Source organism: Neolamprologus brichardi, chromosome 3 (genome assembly GCF_056152115.1).
Source record: "Neolamprologus brichardi isolate AB-2024 chromosome 3, ASM5615211v1, whole genome shotgun sequence".
NCBI lineage: Eukaryota > Metazoa > Chordata > Actinopteri > Cichliformes > Cichlidae > Neolamprologus > Neolamprologus brichardi.
In genome coordinates this window covers 58,138,683-58,154,441 of record NC_142106.1, presented here as the reverse complement: position 1 = coordinate 58,154,441, position 15,759 = coordinate 58,138,683, and the positions used below count along the sequence as shown (strand labels likewise).

Sequence of the window (15,759 nt, the reverse complement as noted above, 5' to 3'; positions counted from 1 at the left end):
CGGCTGGTAACTGTGCAGGGGCGGATCTAGCAAAGTTTAGCCAGGGGGGCCGATAGGGCATGAACAGGGAAAAGGGGGCACAAAGACATACTTTTCTTTCTTATTCTCATTTAAAATGTCTAGCTTTTAATAAATAATTATCTGAATCTTACACCCAAAGTTTTAATCTGATGTAAAATATATAGAAGTCCATTACTGTATATAGTAACTGTTAAGTCTAATATACCCTAGTAAGCTATAGTACTTTTTCATTTGGGAAGATACCATCTGTGCAGTCTGCAATTCTGTTGAAGAAAGATGTTGAATCTATTTAATTATTCTTGAAAAATAATTTATTTCTGTGCATTTTTTCCCCCATGTTGCATCAAATTGAAGTTGATTACATCGATTAAGCATCATGAGGTGGAGGGTGGTTCCCTATTTTTTTTTTTTTTGCTGGGAGTTTGCAACCCTATTAGTTAGGTTGCTTAATATTTACGCTAAGTACTCTTTAAAATACCAGAATAGGGAGTTTATTAGATTGATCAGTTTTGCTGAGCTATGAAATATTTTGGGTGCAGTGTGTTTTTTTTACATACAGGTATAACAGAATAGAATAGTGTTGTTGTTGTTTTTTAACTTGAGTATGAACTTATACAAAATTCAGTAAGATATTAAAAAAACAGTTTTATTGATTAAAAAACACTATATCAGATTCATATCGGTATTGGCAGATATCCAAATTTATGATATCGGTATCGGACATAAAAAAGTGGTATCGTGCCATCTCTAGTCTCAACAAGATCACCAGTCTGGGTGTCAGTCTGTCCAGCTCAGAATAAAACAGGTTTCACAAGTTCACGTTTGTGATGCGATGAAACGCAGCACAAATCTAAAAAATAGTAAAAGGAAAAGAATTGTTAAACACTTCTGAAAAATCTACTCAAATAAATAAAAAAAGAAAACATTTAACCTGTGAATCAATGCAAAGAGCGGGCTATTTTTGTAAGAACTCGCCGATTATTGGGTCTTCCTTGACAATCTGTAGGCAACGAAGTGCAGGTGTCATCTTCATGAGCTTGTCAATCAACATGAGATTTTTTGGAGAAATGGCTGTGTTTTAAACGGTAGTGTTCCAATAATTTTGTCCGGGTGTCTGAGGAGTGGACGCTTAACTTGCATTTGCAGTTCATTTCACTTTAGAAACCCAGTGCCCTTACTAGTCTCAAAATATAATATACTAGTCTCAAAATTTATATATATCATATTAGAGGTGGGAATCACCATACATCCCTCGATATGATATTATCACAATACTTAACGCACGATACGATATTATTGCAATTTTTTAAAATATTTTGCGATATTCAGATTCTGTACATAAAGGTAAACTTCATCAATATTCATTTTATCTAATATCAAAGTCTCACACTCAGTCTTTCTCTCATTTCAGTCAGTTTTATTGTTGACAAACTTGAACGGTTTGTATTACAGTCTAGTCCAACTTAACTGAATGCAACCATCTGGTACAATTATAGCTATTCTGAACTATGCAATTTATGAAAACAATGCACCCCATTCAGCAACTGAAGAATTTGAAAGTAAATTAAAACAAAATATAATTTTATATTAAATAAAAAAGTTTTAAACTTAATTAAAATAAAACATGTTTATTGCTGCCAAAAAAAAAATCAAACACATTTGGACAATGAAGGAATGTCAGGATTCTTGCTCAGAAAAAGGAGCTGATCAACATGCTGTGAAGTCGGAGCATGTTCCAGTCCACAAAAACGTTTTTTGTAACAAAATATCGATTTCTGCTGTCCCTGTATCGATTAATTATTAGCAAACAAAATTTCACAATACTACACAGTATCGATTTTTCCCCCCACCCGTATATAATATATATATTATATATTATATATAATGTTCTTCTTCTACCCCCCCCCCCCCCCCCCCCCCCCCCACACACACACACACATTTTTGCACAAGTCAAGAAGCGACTCAGGTTACACTTCACTGTGTGTTATACTTGTATACAGTGTTGGGAAGGTTACTTTTAAAATGTATTTCATTACAGAATACAGAATACATGCCCCAAAATGTATTCTGTAACGTATTCCGTTACGTTACTCAATGAGAGTAACGTATTCTGAATACTTTGGATTACTTAATATATTATCATGCTGTTTACAACTACATGAATATACTATTGCTGTGATTTATTACTGTTACTGAAGGTCCGCGGCTTCGAACTGTAGTAAAGGGACCTCTGGCTAATACATCTGTTCGGTGTCGGGCTCGTAGACAAAAAATAGCTTTACTTTGTCTGGGTCAACTTTGCTAGCGAGAGACAGAGAGAGGCGTTGAAAGGCTGCTCCAACGGAACTTATTGTTTTTGGAGGAAAACACGAACACAGTGTACAGTCGAGTCTTAATAGCTTACTTACAACTGGGCTCGTCAGGCTCTCTTCTTGGCTGCAGTGGTTATTATTATATTTACATGCTTCCAGCTCCCGTTTTTGCTCGATGACAGCTCGTACTTTTCCTTTTTCTCCCTCCTCGCTCACAGACACATAACGAGTATGGCAGTCCATTCTCCCTGCAGCACGGACTACACTGTCTATGATGCTACATTCTTTAGAGCTATACCGGTAGCATTCTGCCTATTAGCTTAGCACAACAACAAAAAGGCCTCTCTCACCCAGGAAACACGCAGCGTGTCACCCTGTAACCATGGCAACTGTAACGCTACCTGAAACAACAGAACATGTCAAACAAAACCCAAACAGGCCTGACCCGCGACAACATGAAACACGGACTTACCGCCGTGTAATCCATTTATTTAAACAAAGTAACTGTATTCCAAATACCACCTTTTTAAACGGTAACTGTAACGGAATACAGTTACTCATATTTTGTATTTTAAATACGTAACGGCAGTACATGTATTCCGTTACTCCCCAACACTGCTTGTATAACTATGCATGTGACAAATAAAGAACCTTGAACCCTTGAAATCAAGTACAAAAGCCCTTAATGAATCAACTCCTCCTCCTGTAATGGTCCCTGGTGTATGTTCCTGTAACATATTTAATAAGTAGTATTAGTCCAATACATTAAATACATTTTACTCATTCTATAAGTTAATATACTATAGGTTACCAATAGAGGCTGGTGGTTCCTGATAAACTCCTAATTCTTTAGAATCCCACATCTAAGCTAAGAAACAGGGGATTAAATTATACTAAAACCATGTGCTCAGTTCAAACTGCAATTACTACTGCTGCTGTTTCTCCCCAAAAGTATTTCATCAAGAAGTCCTTAAGTTTGATGATTAGAACCTCTGTGTAGTTTACACTAGTAGCCTACCCAAATTTAACTTTTTGATATTTTTTGCCATTTATATATTTAAAATAGAAAAATAAAATAATGCCAAGCAAAAATGTCCCTTTTTGTACAACATCTTAAATATGTTTATTGGTAATGTAACCCTACATGTTTACAGCTTTTTAAACTTGTGCCTATAAAGTGTTTTAGAACATATGGTTTGATAAGGAAAAAAGTGGACATAAAACAGTGATTTTCAAATATTTTACCGGCTACACAGTATGAACAATAAATCAACCATCGGCCAAATACCGTTTTTAGTATTAAGCAAACTACAACAATAGATTTTTCTCTAAACCAGGGCCTAATTCAGGATGAAAAAACGCTTTTGTAAAACATCACATTAAAATAGTGCAAGCAATTTTTTGTGTGTATTTTTTATGCATTCAAACCAAATGTGCTCGACGTAGGTGAATGTTTACTTGGCCCGGGAGGGAGTCATATATAATTTTGCCGACCTGTATTTTGTCTTCTTCAGTACACGAATAATACAACAATATTAAAATACAATAAAAATAAATAAAAAAAAACTTACCTCGGAGCTTGGCGATAACTGTGTTTAATGCTCAAATCCCACTTCAAGCTGTTCGAACGAAAAGAAAAACCACAACTCACGTTACCATGAGACAGCTAGCTTAGCCCACATTTACACCGCGGCAGTTATTAGGTTAATATGTAAAACATATTTCGCCAAAACGTAACCATTACCATATCACAACACTTATGTTGAAAATAAGTAAACCACTGGCAATAAGAATTCCCAACATCTGGTACGTGGCTGCCACTGGCGTTTTAGTCTCAATTTAGACTTGCATTAAAATAGTGAGCAGTCAGCTCCAAAATGTGCACCGACTCGTCAACAAAAAACTTCAGTTTTTCAACCGAAATGACTCAACACGGACGCAACATTCCTCTGGTAACAATCGACAGCAGCTCAAAGAATAAAAAAACAAACAGAAAATGTTGTCTTTCATTTTACTTACATATCTTCTTGCTTTGCTTTTCTTCACTTCGCTTCAGACCTCCGCCATCTTGAAAACCTTTCAGAGTATGTAGTTCAGGTTCATGAACGTATGCCATGATGTAATCAAGCCTCTTAACTTAATAACTTTGACACGAAGGTTTTATTTACTCCTAACTTTCTATTCTAATAAAGATCCCTTAAGTAAAAGTTGAATCTGCTTATAATTTTTACAGTGTTTTGACTTGGTTGCTACTTGTGATTTCTATGATTATAAAACTTTTCAATTCAATTCAATTCAATTTTATTTATATAGCGCCAAATCACAACAAATGTCGCCTCAAGGCGCTTCATAGATACAGAGAAAAGCCCAACAATCATATGACCCCCTATGAGCAAGCACTTTGGCGACAGTGGGAAGGAAAAACTCCCTTTTAACAGGAAGAAACCTCCGGCAGAACCAGGCTCAGGGAGGGGCGGCCATCTGCTGCGACCGGTTGGGGTGAGAGAAGGAAGACAGGATAAAAGACATGCTGTGGAAGAGAGACAGAGATTAATAACAGATATGATTCAATACAGAGAGGTCTATTAACACATAGTGAGTGAGAAAGGTGACTGGAAAGGAAAAACTCAATGCATCATGGGAATCCCCCGGCAGCCTACATCTATTGCAGCATAACTAAGGGAGGATTCAGGGTCACCTGGTCCAGCCCTAACTATATGCTTTAGCAAAAAGGAAAGTTTTAAGCCTAATCTTAAAAGTAGAGATAGTGTCTGTCTCCCGAATCCAAACTGGAAGCTGGTTCCACAGAAGAGGGGCCTGAAAACTGAAGGCTCTCCCTCCCATTCTACTTTTAAATACTCTAGGAACAACAAGTAGGCCTGCAGAGCGGGAGCGAAGTGCTCTAATAGGGTAATATGGTACTACAAGGTCATTAAGATAAGATGGGGCCTGATTATTTAAGACCTTGTATGTGAGGAGCAGGATTTTGAATTCAATTCTGGATTTAACAGGAAGCCAATGAAGGGAAGCCAAAACAGGAGAAATATGCTCTCTCTTTCTAGTCCCTGTCAGTACTCTTGCTGCAGCATTTTGGATTAACTGAAGGCTTTTCAGTGAGTTTTTTTGGACATCCTGATAATAATGAATTGCAGTAGTCCAGCCTGGACTGAGATGAGTCCACTGTCAGAGGCCATAAGAAGATCATTTGTAACCTTCACTAAAGCTTTTGAGCTTAGGATTTACAGTGTAGAGCACCTGGGGTGGATGAGGTTTCCTGAAGACTCTGGATGTTATAGGGCTGTCTTGGTTGACACGCCTCTATACTATTTTGCTAGGGGATTTTCTCCGGTACCCATTTTTAAGAAGGGGGTCCCAAGGGTGTGTTCCAAATATAGGGGGGATCACACTCCTTAGCCTACCTGGGAAAGTCTATGCCAGGATGCTGGAAAGGAGAGTCCGTCTGTCCGTCTGAACCTTGAATGCAGGAAGAAAAATGTGGTTTTCATCCAGGTTGTGGAACACTGGATCAGCTCTTTATCCTCTCAAATATACTTCAGGATGAATTGGTGTTTGTCCAATCAGTCTACATGTGTTTTGTGGACCTGGAGAAGGTATTCAGCAGTGTCACTCTGAGTGATCTTTTGGGAGGTATGGAGTGTCTGGCCTGTTGCTAAGGGTATTTGGTCCTTATACACCTGTTGCAGGAGCTTGGTTAGCATAGCCGGACTTGTTTTTGAGAATCGGCACCTCCAAATCTGGGGCCATGGTCCTTAGCTGGAAAAGGGATGAGTGCTCACTCCGGGACAAGAATGAGTTCCTGCCCCAAGTGGAGTTCAAGTATCTCGGGGCCTTGTTAACAAGTGACGGGAGAACAGACGGATTGGTGGTACTACTGCTGCAGTGATGCGGACGCTGTACCAGTCCGTCATGGTGAATAGAGAGCTGAGTTTAAAAGCGAACGTCTCACTTGTCGATCTACATCCCTAACCTCACTTATAGTCATGTTGTTAGTGACCAAAAGAGCAAGTTTTCAGATACAAGCGGTGGAAATGGGCTTCCTCTGAAGGGCTGCTGGCTTCTGCCTTAGTAATAGGGTGAGAAGTTCGGCCACCTGGGATGGCCTCAGAGTAGAGCCGCTGCTCCTCCACATCGAAAGGAGCCAGTTAAGGTCGTTTGGGTCTGACAAGGATGCCTCCTGGGCACCTACTAAGTGAGGTGTTCTGGGCATGTCCCACCGAGGCAGACCCAGGACACGCTGGAAAGATTATATCTTTTGGCTTGCCTGGGAACACCTTGATGTTCCCCCAGACAAGCTGGAGGAAGTGGTCATGAAGAGGGTTGTCTGAGCTTCTCTACCTAGGCTGCTGCCTCCTTGACCGGCGCGGGATAAGCGGAAAAATATAAATGGATGGATAAATGACTAGAACATTTCTTATTGTATTAAGAGATGGACCAACATGTAGCCAAATATCCATGATTTAAAGAAATGAGACGTAATGTTTTGCATTCTTTTTCCAGAACATTTTCCTACGGTATGTCTTAAATCTGCACTGAAGAAGAAGTTCCAGTGTGTTTTTGAGGGGATCGCTAAAGCAGGAAACCCAACCCTTCTGAATCAGATCTACACAGAGCTCTACATCACAGAGGGAGGGACTGCAGAGGTCAATGATGAACATGAGGTCAGACAGATTGAAACAGCATCCAGGAAACCAAACAGACCAGAAACAACAATCAGACAAGAAGACATCTTTAAAGCCTCACCTGGAAGAGATGAACCAATCAGAACAGTGCTGACAAAGGGAGTGGCTGGCATTGGGAAAACAGTCTTAACACAGAAATACACCCTGGACTGGGCTGAAGACAAAGCCAACCAGGACATCCAGTTCATATTTCCATTCACTTTCAGAGAGCTGAATGTGCTGAAAGAGGAAAAGTTCAGCTTGGTGGAACTTGTTCATCACTTCTTTACTGAAACCAAAGAAGCAGGAATCTGCAGCTTTGAAGACTTCCAGGTTGTGTTCATCTTTGATGGTCTGGATGAGTGTCGACTTCCTCTGGATTTCCACAAAACTACAATCCTAAGTGACCCTAGAAAGTCCACCTCAGTGGATGTGCTGCTGATAAACCTCATCAGGGGGAAACTGCTTCCCTCTGCTCGCCTCTGGATAACCACAAGACCTGCAGCAGCCAATCAGATCCCTCCTGTCTGTGTTGGCATGGTGACAGAGGTCAGAGGGTTCACTGACCCACAGAAGGAGGAGTACTTCAGGAAGAGATTCAGAGATGAGGAGCAGGCCAGCAGGATCATCTCCCACATCAAGACATCACGAAGCCTCCACATCATGTGTCACATCCCAGTCTTCTGCTGGGTCACTGCTACAGTTCTGGAGGATGTGCTGGAAACCAGAGAGGGAGGAGAGCTGCCCAAGACCCTGACTGAGATGTACATCCACTTCCTGGTGGTTCAGGCCAAAGTGAAGAAGGTCAAGTATGATGGAGGAGCTGAGACAGATCCACACTGGAGTCCAGAGAGCAGGAAGATGATTGAGTCTCTGGGGAAACTGGCTTTTGATCAGCTGCAGAAAGGAAACCTGATCTTCTATGAATCAGACCTGAAAGAGTGTGGCATCGATATCAAAGCAGCCTCAGTGTACTCAGGAGTGTTCACACAGATCTTTAAAGAGGAGAGAGGACTGTACCAGGACAAGGTGTTCTGCTTCATCCATCTGAGTGTTCAGGAGTTTCTGGCTGCTCTTCATGTCCATCTGACCTTCATCAACTCTGGACTCAATCTGCTGGAACAACAACAAATAACCTACTGGTGGTTTGAACCATCTCTCCACCAGAGTGCTGTGAACAAGGCCTTACAGAGTCCAAATGGACACCTGGACTTGTTCCTCCGCTTCCTCCTGGGTCTTTCCCTGCAGACCAATCAGAGTCTCCTACGAGGTCTGCTGACACAGACAGGAAGTAGCTCACAGACCAATAAGGAAACAGTCCAGTGCATCAAGGAGAAGCTCAGTGAGAATCTGTCTGCAGAGAAAAGCATCAATCTGCTCCACTGTCTTAATGAACTGAATGATCGTTCTCTAGTGGAGGAGATCCAACAATACAGGACTACAGGTTGTCTCGCCACAGGTAAACTGTCTCCTGCTCAGTGCTCAGCTCTGGTCTTCATCTTACTGTCATCAGAAGAAGATCTGGATGAGTTTGACTTCAAGAAATACTCTACTTCAGAGGAGGCTCTTCTAAGAATGCTGCCAGTGATCAAAGCCTCCAACAAAGCTCTGTAAGTAAACATGTTTTCATCGCTTCATTGTTAAAATCATGGGAAAGAAATCAGAAATGCCGAGTTCAAAGAGCACTGTAACATTTTTTTTAAAATAGTGAATTGGCAGCACGGTGGCACGGTGGTTAGCACTGTTGCCGCACAGCAAGAAGGTCCTGAGTTCAATTCCAACATCAGGCCGGGGTCTTTCTGTGTGGAGTTTGCATGTTTGCCCCGTGTTTGCGTGGGTTCCCTCCGGGTACTCCGGCTTCCTCCCACCGTCCAAAGACATGCAGCTTGTGGGGATAGGTTAATTGGATAATCCAAATTGCCACTAGGTGTGAATGTGCGAGTGAATGTGAGTGCGAATGCTTGTCTGTGTCTGTGTGTTGGCCCTGCGACAGACTGGCGACCTGTCCAGGGTGTACCCTGCCTCTCGCCCTATGACAGCTGGGATAGGCTCCAGCGCCCCCCGCGACCCTGAAAAGGATAAGCGGAAGCAAATGGATGGATGGATGGATGGATGAATTATATGATCATCAGTCACTCAGTAAATATATGGTAGTTTTAATGTTTCACTCCGGCATTTCTAAAACACACTTTGTTCTGTAACTCTTATCAAAGGAGAATCCAGACCCAACCTATAAGAACATGAGCTCTGATGCTTTCGCCCCACTGACAGGTTTATTATCCTCAGCTTGTTCACTTGTCTCCAACTCCAGGAGTTTGGTTGTTTTATTCTAAAGCACAAACTTCACCTGCCAGACTTCACCTACATCTTTTTATGATGTTCGTAATTTAAGATCAAGTTTGTATCTCACTTTCAGTGCACACTCTCCCTTTTTAAATATAAATCTCTGCTGTGCTTTCATGTTTTCATCCCGTATGGAAGGAGAACTTCGGTCGTCATTACTGAAATTGCCTCTAAGGTCGTGTTTCTTGTCAGTAACCATATGTAACTGTAAGGCTTCCATAACCAGTGTTACCACAGAATTACAGTGTGTTCACTCTGGGTCCTCTACAGTTTCCTCCCACTGTCCACAAACATGCAGTTAGGTTACCTGGTGATCCAAACTTCATGCAGGTGTGAGTGAGAGTGGTTGTCTGTCCCTCTGTGGGCTTAGTGGAAGAGACTGGATGGATCTCTGCTTTGTCTTTGATATATCCTGACAGCACACATTTTCCATGAAGTCTGCATTTCAGCTCATCTTCTTTATACGCACCTTTAACAGGAAGAGTTTTATACAGCTAGTGTTTAAAATCCAGTGTTTCTCACAATACACAGGTAATGAGCATAATGATTATTGAATTGCTAAAATTTTCTAAAATAATTGTTTTAGTTAATATTGTATGATAGTATACACAGAATTATTAGCTCAGTAGGTAGAGTGGTCGCCCCATGATCATAAGGTCAGGGGTCGAATCCACCAAATAGTTAGCTTGTGGTACCCCTGAGCAAGGTACCATCAAGGTACCAATCATGTGCACTGGATTGGTAGCACTCATAGTCTCATAGGTTTAAAATAAATTTTAAAAACAAAAGGTTCAACATATAAACAAATTTAATTTGATCACATATATTGTTTGGTTTTTTTTATTTTGGTTTTTTCTCTTTCTCAGACTGAGCAGCTGTAACGTCTCAGAGGAAGGCTGTGAAAATTTGTTGTCAGTGGTCACCTCCCAGTCCTGTAGTCTGAGAAATCTGGACCTGAGTACCAATAGCCTGAAGGCTTCAGCAGTAAAGCTTCTGTCTGCTGCAGTGGAGAGTCCACACGCCAAACTGAATGTTCTGAGGTCAGATCAATTTGTATTGTGTTTAGTTCTGTTTGTTTATGTGTTTGATGTTTGTTTTTGTTTATATCTTTATCCAGTTATCCTTGTTTCATAGCATTTTTATTCATTTCCAAGTTAAAGTGAAGTTTTACTAACCTGCTCAGCACAAGACAATAAGGTATGGCACCCTGATTACACTTTAACAACAATCTTTATTCATGTTTTTATCTTCAGACTTAACATCTGTGAACTCTCAGAGGAAAACTGTGAAGCTCTGTCCTCAGTTCTCAGCTCACGGTCCTCTAGTCTGATAGAGCTGGACCTGAGTATCAGAAAGCTGCAGGATTCAGGAGTGAAGCTTCTGTCTGCTGGGTTACAACGTTTAAACTGTAAACTGAATACTCTGAGGTCAGAACAGAAAACATTTAGTTTTTAGAATTATTAATTAAAGTTCATCCATATGATGTTGTATCTTTATTATGTTTATGTTTCCTTTAAAAATAGAAAGTCAAGATTTAATGTTGTGAGTAAACAAATACTCTACATGAGTATTTGTTGTATAGACTGTCTTTTATTTTTCAGACTGAGTGGCTGTAACCTGTCAGAGAGAAACTGTGAAGCTCTGTCCTCAGTCCTCAGTTCCCAGTCCTCCAGTCTGAGAGAGCTGGACCTGAGTAACTCTGACCTGCAAGATTCAGGAGTGAACCTTCTGTCCGCTGGACTGAAGAGTTCACACTGTGCAGTGGAAACTCTCAGGTCAGGATTCAAACTTTTCCACAAATGATCATTTGAAATGTGATTTATACTATTGTATAAACAGGTAACTTTTATACAGCTGTCAAGTGAACTTTTATTTACATTTGAGTGGATAATTGGACTCTGAATTACTAAAAGTTGTTATAGTCATGTCTTTGTTTATTTGAAAAAATACTTCATGTACTGCCTAATTTAAAGATTTAGGCTCCTTTGGGCCCATAATATATATATTTGATTTCTTTGTGGAAGAAATTAGGAGGATATTGGCGACTACTGATTGGTTCGCTGTTTGTTTTTTATTCACTGTACTTACCTTATTTTAAAGGCTGATTTCTCAAAATGAGATGTTTATCTTTTCTTCTACAACACTTGGAGCCACCAAATCTTCTTGCTTGATTTATTCATTACAGTTTGATTTAAAGAATATTAGACTCGTAACATAATAAATATATTTATTTCACTTCTTCTTGAAAGAAAGGGATGACTGGGTGAGCTCCAGTGGTTCATCCCAGCAGAGAGAGCGGCACACTGGGCTGCAAATGATCACAGTAGTAATAGCCATAGTTTGATAAAACAGGCAGTCTTACCCTGCCTGTTTTCGGCACCAGAACCAATACAGGGTTCTGGTGCCGATGTGGGGTTTTTGCCCGGTACTAACTACATACTACTAACTACCTCATCCAGATGTCTTCCCTACTAACCCTGATAAGAAGTAACTGCAGTAGCCTTATAGGTCAAATCAGTTTCACCTGTTAAAGGTAGCTCCACTATTAATGGTGTCACTTGTTTTTTCTGGGATGAGTTTAGTAGCATGAATAGCTGCTTAAAGGAAAGGTTATTTTTATTATTATTATTATTTAATTATTAAGTCTGGGTTAACCTGCAAGAGCTGTTTGCACAAAGAATAATACTCATCTTTTAGGTTTTATCATTTTACACAAGGTTTAAAAACGAATGTCCACAATTGAATTGCAGAAATTGTTATTGAGCTAATACTGATGTAGTTGTTATCTTTGGTAAGGAGAGGTTGGAGGAAGAATGAGCACACTCAGGCCTAAAGATGCTCTTAATAATAATAATGGATTGCATTTATATAGCGCTTTTCGAGACCCTCCAAGACCCTTTACAATTCCACTATTAATTCACTCTCACATTCACACACTGGTGGAGGCAGCTACAGTTGTAGCCACAGCTGCCCTGGGACAGACTCACAGAAGCAAGGCTGCCATATCGTGCCATCGGCTCCTCTGTTCATCACCAGTAAGCGGTAGGTGAAGTGTCTTGCCCAAGGACACAACAACCAAGGCAGAGAGAGCTGGCTCATCAGACAGGCAAGCTCATCTTGTAACCTACTGGTTCGCTGGTCAGGACACCAACTGACTAGCGAACCGGCTAACTAGCACACTGGCTAACTAGCACACCAGCTAACTAGCACACCGGCTAACTAGCAGATCAGCTAACTAGCAGTCCAGCTAATGGCAGCCACATGCTGAAGCACGATTAAATGTAGTGGAGATATCAGGGATGACACTGGTGTGTCTGATTCACTCTTTAGCACTCTGGTCACTCCGGTGTGTCCATCAGTTAGTTAGTTACCATCAGTACAGACGAACTGATGGTAGTTGTACAAAATAAAGGCTTTGCAATTATTGTGAAGGGTATCCGGTTAAAGTAAGATCAGCTGATTACCTCATGACAAATTGTTTGCTACAGAACGCAGCTCCCACTCTTCATTAATATGATGTACTGTAACTCCCAAGTAACCATGGTTACCCAGCTACGTCCAGTAGTCTCCAGAGAGACCAACAGCTGGTGCACGTTGTAATGCTGTGGCTTTCGTAGTCTCTTCTTTTTCTACAGCTCATGTGTTCTTCTTGTGATGGTGCGTCTTGAGGCTCATACATGCCGTCATTTGTTGATCCTAAGAACGTTCCTCAGACCGACTTCTTCAACAACACTAATTGGCCTGAAGTTTGTAGCTACTCACTTCACTCTGGCGTTTGTTAGCTTGTCTTTCTTTGGTTTATCTAGACTCCTCCCACAAGCTGATCCTGCGTAGTCTGCCCAAGCCTCCCACCGCTGTTTGTTTGGGTGGTTTGTTTGCTGCCATCAACAGCGTGTAAGGCATTTAAGTGATACTTCAGACTTGAAGTACTCTGACAAAAAAAAACTCAACTTTGCTTAAAAATAACTTTAGTTGTATCAACACTGCCCTCTGGAATAATTAGACTTTGGTGACAAACTGATGTGATCTCCATGTTTCCTTTGTTGGACTGTGGGCGAGTGTCAGAACTGAATGTACTGAGTAACATGTAGAGTTTAAATATGTGTCAGTTCCAGTTTATGAGCTCTAAAGTGCAGCTATCATGTTAGGGATATGTTAGGAATAGACAGGAACACTGAGCACACTGAAGTCAAATCTTTATTTTTCCAGTTCATCTGTGGGCTGAGCTCAGTCCATCCATTTAGTGAAATGATATTTAAAGGTCTTCTTGTTCTGTGAGCGTGCAGAAAGAAGAAGCAGAAAGCCTGGGTTAACAGAGAAATGATCATCACTGTGATGATGTTCATCTCTGGCTGGGATTTGAGTTTTTGTCAAAGCAGCAAAGAAAGCCTGGCTATGTTGGACTGGGTGTGGAAGCAGCTCCCAGTTTGAGTACAGGAGACAGACACCATCTCTACTTTGAAGATCAGCTTCAAACTTTCCTTTTTGATAAAGCTTATAGTTACAGCTGGATCAGGTGACCCTGAACCATCCCTTAGTTATGCTGCCATAGAGATGGATAACAGACGGATTGTTGTTTTGTGTGTCTGCAGCCTGTCAGGCTGTCTGATTACAGAGGAAGGCTGTACTTCTCTGGCCTCAGCTCTGAGCGCCAACCCCTCCCATCTGAGAGAGCTGGACCTGAGCTACAATCATCCAGGTGACTCAGGAATTAAGCTGCTGTCAGCTGGACTGAAGGAACCAGGCTGGAGACTGGACACTCTCAGGTATGAAGAATGTCTGATAGAGGAGGAAGAGCTGGAAGAATTTCCTGTGTCCTTCACTCACTTCCTGTTTGTTTCCTGCAGATGATTCATGAGCAATCACACATGCAGGAATATTTTCAGGGACAGACACACTAGTCTAGCTGGATAGTACATGGATATTTATGTAGGGGTCTCCAAGGAGTGTTTTTACAGGAACATTAATGATAACTGATAAGTCATGTTGAGAGTTTCATTAAAAGAAGACCTACAGTTAAGTCAACAACATTTTGTGACTTTAGATACACTTTATTAGGTCACAGGTGTATTGTACCTGAGATAGTGGGCACTGTGTACCTAATAAAGTGTCAGCCATGTGTATGTTTCCCACGCTGTATGTCCACAGTAACAGTGACGGTCAGTGACACTGACAGAAGGATTTAACAAGGCTGTGAATCATTTCAGTCTGTGTGTGTGACAAAGAGGTAGACAGGAGCAGCTAACATTTGGAAATGGAATCTTAAATACTGGAAACTCTACATTCATGGCTGAATTCACAACAGATTTGTTCTCAAGTGCACATTTAGCAGCTAATGCTAATACTGTTTTCCCTTTGCTTTCTACAACTTGAGCAGCTATTGCTAAGTAGGCCACTTTGCTCTGCTAAGGATTTGTGTGACCATGATGGAAACTCTGAAAAGCTAATGCTGCTAATCTAATGCTGTTTATGAGTCCTGTTAGAATCAGTATTTCATTCTCATTCTTTTGTTTGAGAACAATATTAACGTCTCACGTCATTATAACACAAGAGAAAAGGGTATTCGCGTTAGGTACTAATGCTTATTCTTCTCATATTACCTTTAGCTGCTAATGGCAGCCTACTTAGCATTAACTCCTCACCAATATAATGCTAATTTACATCAAATTAGCATTAGCTGCTCATATTGTTATAAAGAAAGAGAAAACGGTATTAGCATTAGCTGCTAATAATTATTCACCCCTAATTAGAATAAGCCGCTAAAAGCAGCCTACTTAGCATTAACTCCTCACTTCGTTGTTACCCAACGGAAAAGAGTATTAGTATTAGCTACTATCATTTTTAATAAGTAAAAGAAAACAGTGTTAGCATTATTGGATAATGCTAACTCACATTAAATTAGCATTAGCTATTTATAACAGCATACTTAGAATTAGCCACTCACATTGTTAAAAAGTAAGGGAAAACATTATTAGCAGTAGCGCATAATGCTAATTCACGTCAACGTAGTATTAGTTAATAAGGGCAGCCTACTTAGCATTAACTCCTGACATCGTTATAATGCAGAGGAAAAGAGTTACCATTATCGGATAATGCTAATTCAAATCAAATTAGCATTAGTTAATAACGGTAGACTTCGTATCATTAGCTGATGTCATTCTTACAAAGCAAACAGTATGAGCATAAGCTGTTAATCCTTTTTCATCTAAATTTAGAATTAGCCACTAATGGCGTGTTGTTAAAAAGTAAGAAAAACATTGTTAGCATAAGCGGATAATGCTAATTAACCTCAGATTAGCATTAGCTAATAACGGCACCTGCTTAACATTAGCTGGTCACATTGTTATAAGGCAATAAAATATGGTTTTAGCATTAGCTGCCAATTTCAATTTACCTAAAATTA

General features: G+C 40.4%; 1 protein-coding gene across 1 annotated transcript in view; it reads left to right on the top strand.

Annotated features, from left to right (window-relative positions):
- The window catches only part of LOC102787331 (uncharacterized), a 526,954-nt gene that overhangs the window by 173,257 nt on the left and 337,938 nt on the right, over nucleotides 1-15,759 (top strand). The window contains exon 16 of the mRNA XM_087838425.1: nucleotides 13,999-14,100. Within this exon, the coding sequence (XP_087694551.1) occupies nucleotides 13,999-14,100 (102 nt within the window). The remainder of the gene's footprint in view (nucleotides 1-13,998; nucleotides 14,101-15,759) is intronic.